At 37.9% G+C, this 12,128-nt stretch overlaps 1 protein-coding gene across 7 annotated transcripts in view; it reads right to left on the bottom strand.

Annotated features, from left to right (window-relative positions):
- ESYT2 (extended synaptotagmin 2) overlaps window positions 1-12,128 on the bottom strand; it is a 61,419-nt gene that overhangs the window by 27,384 nt on the left and 21,907 nt on the right. For all 7 annotated transcript variants that reach the window (XM_015853060.3, XM_015853057.3, XM_015853059.3 and 4 more), the window contains exons 2-6: window positions 11,610-11,651; window positions 10,795-10,929; window positions 9,555-9,631; window positions 6,607-6,679; window positions 5,634-5,723 (exon numbers count right to left, since the gene is read on the bottom strand). In XM_015853060.3, the coding sequence (XP_015708546.1) occupies window positions 5,634-5,723; window positions 6,607-6,679; window positions 9,555-9,631; window positions 10,795-10,929; window positions 11,610-11,651 (417 nt within the window). The remainder of the gene's footprint in view (window positions 1-5,633; window positions 5,724-6,606; window positions 6,680-9,554; window positions 9,632-10,794; window positions 10,930-11,609; window positions 11,652-12,128) is intronic.

Raw genomic sequence — 12,128 nt, 5'->3', positions numbered from 1 at the left:
AGCTCGCAGTGCAGCTGCTGACAGTACACAGGCAGTTAAGCCACAAGTTCCAAATATCAGTTGTGATTCCCTTTGTTTTCCTTCCCTACATCTTTTATTTACAGTATTTGAGACGTGAGGCAAGGCGGGGAAGCCCTCAGAACCACAAGCTTTGGAATTCACCAACTAACACAGTAGCAGAAGCACCGTGAGAAGTGGAAAGCTTCCAAAAACTATTTCAGAGAGCTTTCAGGACAAAAATGGAGAGCTCTCAGATATTTTCTACATATAAGGGAAGGAGTGGGTTGGTTACACGCAATGCTTATTGATCAGCTGGAAAAGCAACAGTGAAAAGAACTAAAAAAACACCCCAAATATACAACCTTTTCTATTTGAAGAGACAGTGAAGGAGTTCAAGAGTGCCTAATGTACAAGGTGTGATTCTTAGTGCTGATAAAGCAAAACAATGCAAATAAATAAATAGGTATTATTGAAACTCGCTGGCACAAAAATAGCCGTGCAGATGTTACAGCAATCACATAAAGCTTGACATCAATCTGCTACTACATTAACAAGTTCCATAAGTCCCTTTATTAGTTACATGCAACACAGAACAAGTCCCAGGATGTTTAAGTAGTACAGAAGAGTAGTTCTGAGGTTCACAGGTTTTTAAAACAGGAATAGAACTCTCCCTAAAATCAAGTGAAGATCAACAGTCTGAGAAGATGGGATTTTAACAAGGATAAAAAATGGAGGAATGGATGTAAAGCAGGCGGATGTGACATGACAGACTTGTGCAGCTCTTGTTAAAACACAAGAAATAGCGATGTAAAGATGTGACTTGCACTTCCATTTATTACATGGAAAAAAACCTAAGTCCATAAAGTAGAGATCCTTTAAAACACACCACTGAAGAAAGAGAATTGTAACAGCTTTTATCTTCTGTACGATAAGCAGGGCTTAGTTTATTGTTTCTATTTGATTCAACCCTGGAATTACAGTGGCAGTATGACATGCAAGAGAGACTGACTACAGTTACAATTCTGCTCCAAACTCCATTTCTTTTGTGATATTCTCAATCCATTCCTTCATTTCCCATGTGTTACAATTGAAGTGTTAAAAAAATAAACACACACACCCTGCAGCCTATAAGAAAACACAGGCTAAAAACTGTTGAGTGTATTTATATATTGAGTGCTTTCAAAACTGCAGATGCCTTATAAAGTGAAACAAATGGACCACAATGTAGAATATACAGTGCCATTACAGAAGTCCACAGCAGCACAAAATGCAACCTCTAAACAATGCCAGTGTTGGGGCTTTATTTGGCTGCTATAAGCCCGAGTAACCTCAGAAGAAAAGCCACAAAGCTTTAAAATGCTGAGGAACGACTTCCTGCTAATCAAGTTAAGAAGTGTAAGATTGCTGCAGGACAAATTTGAGCTCCACTGCTGAGCACAGGAGTGCAGTTCCAGTGGTAAGCTGTGCTCCTTCTAAGAAACATACTGTGATTGGGAATGATGTGTCCTCTTCTGTTATTTGTGAATGGTCATCCAGGGATAAGTTTGTTCCACTAATTTCATAACATTCCCCAGAGCTTTTCCCCAGCAAACAGTAAATGCGTAACAAACTCAGCACCCTGAGCAAGGCGAGACCATGCAATGTCACAGGAAGAGGAAATTACATCATTTTTCATCGTTGTTATAAGAAACAGATGGGTATCTTTGCATGGAACTGTTTATCAGCTGTAGGCTTTTCAGTTATAACTGTCTAAAGATTAAAGCATGACAACAGTTACACAGATAAGAGCAGGCAAGTTTGAGTGAAAGTGACCGAAAAATTTCATGGCTCATCTGGTAAAAATCATCTTAGAGTCACCTACTCAAAGTTATAATTCAAGCCAGTTCCCCCTCAATTCTAATCTTTTCCATCCTTCTATCACTCACACTAGTCCTGACACACTGACCTTGTGAGCAGAGCCCAGGTCAGCGAGTGTTGAGCACAGTGAGAATACAGAATAAGAGCTGTAGAGGAATTCCATTCCACATTCCAGCCCTTGTTTATTCAGAATACTAATGTTGTCAGTTTTGGTTTTTGGGGTGGGCATTTCCCTCTCTTGAAATTTCTTACAAATTTAGACATACTTAAAGCTGTTAAAACTTCTACTTCACAATAAGAAGAGGAAAATACAGTATCTTAGGAGTTCTGTGCAAAGTAACAACTCTTGGAGCATTTACTGCTCCATGCATTACTCGGAAATATGAGACTGGCAAACTCATTAAACAAGTATGTTCAGAACTATTAATTTGGGCAGCATTGCCTTATATAGTCATTAAGGCCAGCAAACAGATGATACAGAGCAAGTGGAATTGTTGCCAGTTACTTTAGACTGGAAAATATGAGAACAAAATCTACCGCTACTGCCAGCTAATTTCAAACCTAACAAAAAACTAAAAGTAAAGACAAGCTTTTAATGGCTGCAGCCACTTGCTCTCTAGTAAAGTGACAGAGTTTGCTTACAGATATAATAAGTGGACAATCCACACTTCAGTTTGCTGGGACCTTGATCACTATCTTAGCATTTAAATGAAAACAGGGTGAAAACTAGTTTTGTTATCAGTTTAGGGTGTGTGTGTTGACTTTTTGTATTTTCCTAGTTCAGTCTACTTCCCATCCTTTCCTGTCACACTAAGTGAACCAAACCTCTAATAAGCTGGCAGGGGCAGGGCTAAAGACAGAGTCTTTAGACTCTGGAAGTCTTTCCCAAAGTCACGTGTTGGGACTTAGAAGGTCCTGATAACAAACGTCATTGTTTCATTTGATAAATTTCCATTTTAGTAGCTTAGGTGTAGTATGAATTCAGCATTTAGTACTGAGCCTTCAAATGGATTGGGAGGGCACTAAAAAGAAAGAAAAACGGTGACGCGGTGCAGACTGCTCTAATGCAACATTCAGTCCTTCTCATGGCCGTGTTTAATTTGCTAGTCTAAACATGAACGTTAACGGATGCCCTAAACCCTCACTTCTTGTGCCAGAGGATAAAAAGGAGATAAAACTAAGCAGACATCTCCCCAATGTTTAGACTCAGAAACGTGCAGATATCCAAATTTGGTTCATCTCAGCTTATTCCTCCAGTCCTTTCCAAATAAGACAAACGATGCTTTTAATGGTCCTTCATGAAGTGCTTTCCTTTAACCAAAGGGCTCGAAAAATGACACGAGCCACATGAAAGAAGCAACCAACACTACATTTTTTTCTTAGGCATTATGCACTCACACAAACCCACCTTTCCACCAAGTCAACAAAACCAATATCATAAGACATTAGAGCAAAATAACTGTATTAAAATAATGGAATTTCACTGAAGAATATAATAGCCTATCTTCCGATGTCATTCAGTTAAAGGGTATGTTTCCATCCCTCCACACCATAAAAAAAAATAAAAGATAAATTTTTCAGAGTCACAGTGATGAGGAAACTAAGATAATCTATCTGAGACTGTTTCAAAGTGCCCAAACCCACATATTTGTGGTTTATGATCAGGCATAAGCTGAAACTGCTTGATGCTGACATCACCCTTTTTACATTGTAATTAGAAAATATCCCAGACACAAAACCTTCCAATGCAAAATATACTTCTGAATAATAGATAGGAATAATTCATTTCTTTAAAGAAGTCTGTATATTGTATGAATTTCTCTTGTTCTCTTATTAATTAAAAGCAATCAAAGTTCACATTACTGGAACTGTCCCACACACAAAACATCAAAGGAACTTTCATCCATCAAGCACGCAACATGTATTATATAATCCTTTTTATTTTACTAAAACAAGGTTGTTGTATGGACAGAACAGTTAGTCCTGGAGTCCATTTCCAGGCACTTGAAGAAATAAATGAGTAATCAGCATGGATTCACATGGGACAAGTTGTGCTTGACCAATGTGACCAGCTACAACAAACTGAGCAGCCTGATGGATGAAGGGAGAGCAGTGACCCTTGTCTTCCTGGAGCTCAGCAGGGCCTTTGACACTGTCTTCCATAAGATCCTCATACACAAGCTGTTGATGTAAGAGCAGACAGTGTGGTGGGATAAAAACTGGCTGAACAGACAGCCCAGAGGGTGACGATCTGTGATACAGTCTATTTAGAAGCTGGTATCTAGTAGTGTATCTGAGATATCAATACCGTGTCCAAGCTTTTGTAACATCTTCATTATCATCTGGATGATAGGGCAGAGCGTACCCTCATCAAATTTGCTGATGAAAAAAACTGAGAAGAGTGGCTGACACAACAGAGGGTTTTACTGCTTTCCAGAGGGACCTCAAAAGGCTGGAGAAATAAGCTAACAGGAATCTCATGAAGATCAGCAAGGCAGTAGTACAAAGTCCTGAACCTGGGGAGGAACAGCACCAAGCACACCACTGGGGATCACTCGGGTAGGAAGCAGCCTGGCAGAAAAGGACCTGTGCTCCCCGGACACAAAGCTGAATGTGAGCCAGCGATGTACCCTTTCCACAACAGCATCCTGCGCTGCACTGGGCAAAGCATTGTCAAAAGGTTGAGGGAGGTAAGAACTGTTTGAAATAGAAGAGCTATACTTATGTCAGTCCTAATGGTTGAATGTCCATCAGAAATTCAGATTATTCTTAAGCAGCCTATTGAAGACACTCCCAAGCACTACCAATCTTGCTTTCCTTCATTTTCCTTTTTGTTCAGCTTGAATCTTCCTTGCTGAAATTTGTAATCCTGTCTACCATGTATATATAGAATACATTACATACCACTTTTCTTTAACAGCTCTTCACATTTTTTAACAAAATAAACAATTTCTATTCTTTTGGCCCATCCTTGATAGTCAATTCTCTTCTCCCTACTTTGGATACTCTCCAAACGGTCATTATCTTTGTTGAAGTCCTATCCCTGAAACTGAGCATTTCTTGCAAGCTCTCTTGTTTATACATTCCAGTCCAGCTACGACATTTTCATACCATCAAGACACTGGCAGCTCAGGGTCTGGCTATTCTTGCTGCCCAGACAGGCACTTCAGCCCAGCACTTCTTCTAACCAAATTACATGACAACTTCTCCCACCCTGCTACTGTCACGATCGATTTAAATGTCAATTCTATCTCACTCCGTGCTGCATCTGTTCTCACACTTGGGTCACTGGTAAATGTAATTAAAATTGCCTACCTGCTATCTAAGTTAAAAACTTCAATCATCAGAGTAAACCATCTCCATATTTGACTTTAATCTGAGGCAAACAGCACCATTATGGCTTTTACAACTCTGCACATACGTGGTGGAATTTTAACACAGACCATACTCCATAGCAGACTGTCACAAGTAATAGCAGCAATGTTTTCTTACAAACCATCTAGAAGGTATCTATTGCTCTTCTTATAACCATAAGGCTTGTAAGGAAAATTTGACAGCTTTGACACATATGTTTCATAATTACAAGGTAATTATTATTCATCTTGTTTTCTTCTAGTAATAATAATTTTTTTCCACTATTTCCATTGGAAACTAATTCCAACCAACCAGCAGTGATTTCCCAAGTCTGTTCCTTTTGCTGCTTATTTCTCTCTCCATTATCTACGGACTAAAGTTGTTTATCACCTGAAGAGACTAGAAATGGAGATACTACTTACAGGTTTCCTAAGGAAAAACAGTGATAGTGCTCCAATCAGAGGCATGTCTCCAATTAGTGGTTCCAGGATAACCCTCATAGTACCATGGATCTGGGAGACAGAAACAGAAAAAGGCAATGGAACTGAATTCAGTTTAAATAAAATCTATTCACTGGCAATGCTCACAGTTCTGATTCATAATGTTCTCAATTTTGAAAGACTTACGTGTATGTATTTCATATATATACTTATATTTATGTATAAAACTTCATCCAAATCCATAAAATTGTACATAGGCAATAAATACTTGGACTTGCAAATTCACTTCATTCATCTAAAAGGAGATGGGAAGCAAATGGATGAGGCCTGGCTCTTCTCAGTGGTATGTAGCGATAATGACAAGGAGCAATGGCCAAAAGCTTGAATACAGGAAGTTCCATACAAACACGTGAAAGAACTTCCTTACGGTAAGGGTGACAGAGCACAGGAACAGGCTGTCCAGAAAGGCTGTGGTGTCTCCTTCTATGGAGATGTTAAAGACCCATCTGGATGCCAACTTGTGCAACCTATTGTAGGGAACCTGCTTTACAGCAGGGAAGTTGGACTCAACGAGCTCAAGATCCCTTCAAACCTTTGAAATTTGGTGATTCTGTGATCTACATTATTAGGTAATACCTAAAGCTAAGATAAATGATTCCTCTTATGAACCCACACACCAAACGTACATTTACACTGGCTTCATTCCCTCTCTCTTTTCCAGTAGAAAATGGTACTGATTTAAAACAGTTCTGTATCTGAATGTACCCTTTTCAGCTCAGTCAGGTTACTGAAATTTTACATAATATCAATACCATTCAATTCTGAAAAAACAAAAAAAGCTAAGTAACAAAATCACACAATTATTTGTTCTCTCTGGCAACCTGCAAACTATTTCGTCCACAAACTGCAATGCAGTGACAGCTGGATATCAAAATAAAGAAGGATTGTACGTTACCTGTATACTTTTCACACCAGCTCTACAGAAGTATCTCTTGATCTCCAAATCAATTTCACAATTTCCAACGAAACTATAAAAGAAAAACAATAAAGGAATACACTTCATTTTTATAAATTGAACTCCAGTAGAGTTACTTCTGTTCTGCACAGCTGGGATGACGTCTTAAATCTCAGCTAGAAAATCACATTAAAAACAATTGACATTTTTCCCTGTCGAGTTATTGCACCTCATTTTGGGAGCACCCCCTTCCTAAATCAAATGCTTATAATTTTGCATGTGCTGGCCAGTAAAACCAAAGCTTCTGCATGTTTAATTTCTTCCTGCTGCTCTTGGAGCTACTGCAAGATTTCCTGTTCCCTTTGAGTTCCAATTCAAACACAGGAGAATGATCTGGCACTACTATTAGTTTCTCAAGTCATTCAAGCAGTAAGAGTAGATGAGTTTTTATATTTATATCAGATATCTGTTGATAAAATAGACAGGTATTTTCTCGTTCTTCCAAGCTTATCCTTATGAGTCCAAACAGTGCCAATAATACTTAGAACAAGGTCAATATCACCTGCTTGAGAAATCCTAGAACTGATACACTCCAATCCTGAAAGGTGAATTGATTAACAGACCAATTTCTGAAAAATTATGTAGAAAACAGAACTGCCCACAAGGTAGAATCAAAAGAGAATGAAGGTGAGAATCACCGCATTCATACCTGTTATTCAAATCACCTCCAGTTTAATGTGCTCTGTGTATGATGACACTATCTGATTTCAAACAAATACAGTCAAAAGAAAAGCACAAGAGCAGCAAAACATTCTTGTAATGACCATCACTGGAATTTATTTCAGACTATTTAAAATGACAAGTTTGTGGAACGGGAAGAAAACAACACAATGGATTTAGGAAAGTGACCATTGCTTTCTATGGAAAGAATGCAGGGCGAGTTTACAGTTTAAAAATAGGTATATAATTTTTAATATACAATTTTAAACGATGTAATTTCTTTTTATATCTGTATCTAACAAGTTAGCTATTTATATACGTATGTATATATATATATATACACACACACACACAGCCAGCTCTATAAGTATATGTTATAAATTTACGTAACATTACAGAATGACCAACTCAAACCTGCAATTGAAACTTCATTCCTGGCACTTTGTAACATCAGAGTTCTTTGTGTAATGATGACCGGGAAACAATATGTTCATCTGACAATCCACAATCAAATGATCACTAATTGAAGTAAATAAAAGTAATGAACTGCATTTGAGGATGCAGCATCGACAGCCTTACAGTAAAGCACTAAGATATTTATCTGGGTCTGTCAACAGTGAAAGCAGCACAGAACTCCACAGCAACATTAACACACAACTTGAAGACTCATTTACTCAGCAAGTTCTATACATTCAGATCATAGCACCCCAGTAAAATTATGGCTCCCGTAATGTACAGACCACAGGGATAGATTACAGTTTAATGAGGACAGACTTGTGTGAATACAAGAATAGCTGTAGTGAATCAGATCAGAAGCCAAGTACACTTTATGTGATCACTGCAGCCAGTAGGAAATAGCCAGAGGAAAAAAGCCTTAAGAACAGCATAAACACATTTCCCAGATTGCAGTGATCTGTGATTCTGTATTCTCAACTACTTTCATTATTTTAAAAGGTCTACTAAAGCAATTTTTTGTCTACTGCCAGTGCAATAATAGCAATTTTTTCCATTCCAGCCTCAATTGCAAAGAGCTACGACAGCTCCATTTCCATTTTCTGCCTGCAAGACAGTGCTGCTGGTAGCTGTGTCAGGCTGTTAGGCTTGTTATTTAAACTACTTCAAGGAATTTATTTCAGCCTGTTAGACTGGATTCTTCTCCAGCTGTTATCACTTCTCTAAGTAGGTTGCACTGTCATGCCATGTAACATATGGCAGGAGATTTCACTGAAGTCGAGGAAATAAGGCATTCCTGGGATTTTTTTGGCCCTTGCTCACAGAGGTAATCAACCTCCCAGAGCTGAAGCCCGGGATGCAGTAACTGATTTAGATCTCAACACTCTGGAGCCCACCTTAGAAAAAGGAGCCTACAGTCATAGACACAGCTGGGATTCAGAAGAATATTTCAAAATTAAAAATAATCAAGTTTAAAGCTTGGAACTAACTAAAAAACAGGTGCTGAGATGCCCCGTTATCTTTCGGTTACTGTCGTGGAAGCAGCAAGAAACGCAGAATGCTGCTTTCTGCAGGATTACAATGGACTGACAGATCAGCCTTTCCACAAGCTACTGGCAGGCAAAATAGTCACCATAATACTTATCTATCACTGTTAAATACAGAAACGTTGCCGGGTTCACTGAGTGTGCTTCCAAAAAACCCTGTAACTGCAGATACTGTTGAGGAAAGTCTTTGGCAAGCACGGGATAGGTCTATTTATAAACCTATATGAAAGGGCAAAGAAACCTGAAGCAATTGCCATTATATAATACATAGATTTACTGCAGTTGGAGGCATGACCACAAGTTACTTAAGCAGCAATCATTATCTAATATTGTGTTTATAAAGAATGTAAGAAATCGAGAAAAGACAAAAAATAAAATAAAATCTTACATTTGAAATTTTAGATTAGACCAAATCCTATGGCAAAGTTGTAATGAATAAGGAAAAAAGGCAGTAACTCATAGATCATACTTTAGCTTTGGAAACCTATTTTTTTTAATTAACTGAAGTTAATTGAATGATGCAGTCATACAGAGAGTTGATCTACTACTTCCCTCATTTAAATGCCATTTACAGCGTGCAGTTCCTTCCTCCACTCGCTTGCAATCAGAAGCAACATTTGTATACCAAAGCAATTCTTCTTCTGCCACCCCAACATAACTGCCCACTTAAACAAACAAGGCACGTATTCTAAAGCATATGCACTGTTGCAATATGAAAATAAGGATCACCTGATCTGAAGATCCAAAATGATCTGCCTCTTGTCCACATTTTCAGTGTACACTTTTACACCATTTATCCTCAGAGGCTGAAAAACAGAAACAAACTGAAGCTGAATCCTATTACTGACATATGTAATATTAAACTCTTAAGTTAGAAATAAAGGTGCACATACACCTAATTATGTATGAAGATAAGACAAGTCAGACATTTACTAGAAGCACTATCGAAGGTGTGAAGTAATTCTACCGGTTTAGCTGAAGACAATCAGAGGGATCTACTCACAGCCCTTCAGGCAATTACTCTTGGTTTAGACCAGTAGATTACAATGTTTACTAGTTCAATGTTTACTAGAGCTTTTATATCAAACCTCTCCCTCAACATCTCTAGTAAACATCAATTTCTCTGTACTAGAACACATCTTACACTGTCACATTATTGTGCCGCTTCCCTGTGTGGGTAAAACTGCTATTAAAACTACTTTTCCTTAGAATAATTTAGTCAGAATGGATGAAAAGGTAATAATCCATTAACTCCAGACACACACACACACAATATACAACAGGTAAAGTACTTTGTTTGCTTTTCATCTTCTCAAAAAGTAAAAAATATTGGTTAATGCAGGTAAGAATAAGTAGTGTAGTAATAATAGTGCTAACTTATTCTTAGCTTGGACAGGTCAGACCAGCTCTCCTGCAGGCATGAGTTATATACCATGATCCCTTCTTCGTGGGACTGAACAGCAGGCAAACATCTATCTGCTCCCTGAAACTGTTAACACACAGCCCTATGAAAAGCTGAGCCAGAAGCCTTGTCACTGGACCCCATACATTACATGCTGTCAAGTACATCTGTTACAACACAAGATAATTGCACTTGGAACATCTGATAAGAAAAGGATAATGTTCCCTGCTCATTTAATCTAAAGCGTTACATGAACAGTATTAAGCAACCACGTCGCTATGTGCTCTTCACATAACTAGATGCTGCTATACTTTGAGACTTCACCCTGTTCTCAGGCAGACTTTTGCAGTAGAGTTAGTGGGAAAATAATAAATAAAAAAACCCCAAACCACATGAAATCTGAACTCTGATAAAAAAAAGCCACGTTTTTATTTTAATGTTACACCAGAAATCACAATTAGGCTCATCAAGCACCGCCAAAAACCTATTTCTGTATAGATTTAAACAGCTTACATGAAAACAGTACTTCAGGTAGAGCCTCTTAAAAAGTTTTGACCAGAAACTGACCTGATGACCAATATCAATCTTGGTAAAACTGAAGGTACTGAGGTGGTTGTTTGCTCCTCTTACTGCTGGTTCTATGGTCTCCCGAAAGAGTTTCTCAATAAATTGGCAAATAAAAGGCCACATTTGTTTTACAGTCTACAAAAGAGAAAAAAAAAAACAAGAAACTTACTCAAAAAACAGCTTCAGAAGTAACTAAAAATATTTTTGAAGGCAGATGTTCAGAAATACAGTACAATGCTTTGAACACATTAGTTTTGTAGACAGTTCATTGCAGACATAATAAGGAAATAAAAAGATATAAAGAAATTTCTTCTTTTATCAGATGTATTCGCATGCAGCCTGCACATGGTGAATGTTAAGTACATACGCTTTATTTCCTAATTAACTCACTTTCTTCTTTGATCTCTGAATGAAACACATTGAATCCAAGTTACGCAGATCAGTATCTTACATTATTATTACACACACAAATCAAAACTGCAAAATTGATTTATTTTTAGATTGTAGGTCAGGAACTTACAGTAACTGGAAAGCATCCCAGAAAAGTAGAACATAAAAAACTGTGTTTACAGCTGCGATGATTTCCACACAATTATAGCTGTCGTTATTCTAATGCCACTTAAAGTCACTCTCCAAAACAATATCTATTGCGACTCTTTCTTGCGGCTGATTGGATCAGCAACCAGAAACTTGCCAAAAGAGCACAGAAAGCTAAAAACCATCCAGTTCTCAGGTTCTTCCCCACTGCCTTTTAGATCTTGAATTCCCCTTCCTCCCTGGGTTTTTCGGGAAGCAGTGCTAATTGCTGCCCTTACCTTGTTGAGCCATTCTGCTCTCTCCGTATCTGGAAAATGGACCTAAAAGAAAGACAAATCAAACATTAATACAAAGTATGTATTGATTGGTCATATCCAGTTATTTATAATACAGGAAAGCTTAGTGATCTGCATACAAGTGCTGTACTCACGTGAACAACACATTAAGTACTTAAGTGTTCTTGATAATATTATTTGAACTCAAAGCAATAAATGTGAACTCATTTCCAAACTACATGAATACAAGCCGAGGCATAAACTTAATAGCGACATCTGGAATTAACGGTTGCTTTAAAACCACAAACAAGCTAAAAAGAAATAATAAGCATAGCTGACAGCTAGTGCAAGGTGTCAACTAACTTCACCTCTCATGTTTCAAAGGCTTTAACACGACTGCCAGAATTCCGACTTCAACTGTTCCTTTCACTTGTGCCAGGTCTTTTGCAACACCAATAAATTACGATTAGAAATATCTATTACATTCAGCTGCATCTCAGATACATGGACTTAAGGTCTCCC

Source organism: Coturnix japonica, chromosome 2, assembly GCF_054131305.1.
Source record: "Coturnix japonica strain WE chromosome 2, WE-NBRP24, whole genome shotgun sequence".
Lineage (NCBI taxonomy): Eukaryota > Metazoa > Chordata > Aves > Galliformes > Phasianidae > Coturnix > Coturnix japonica.
This window is presented reverse-complemented; position numbering and strand designations above follow the sequence as displayed.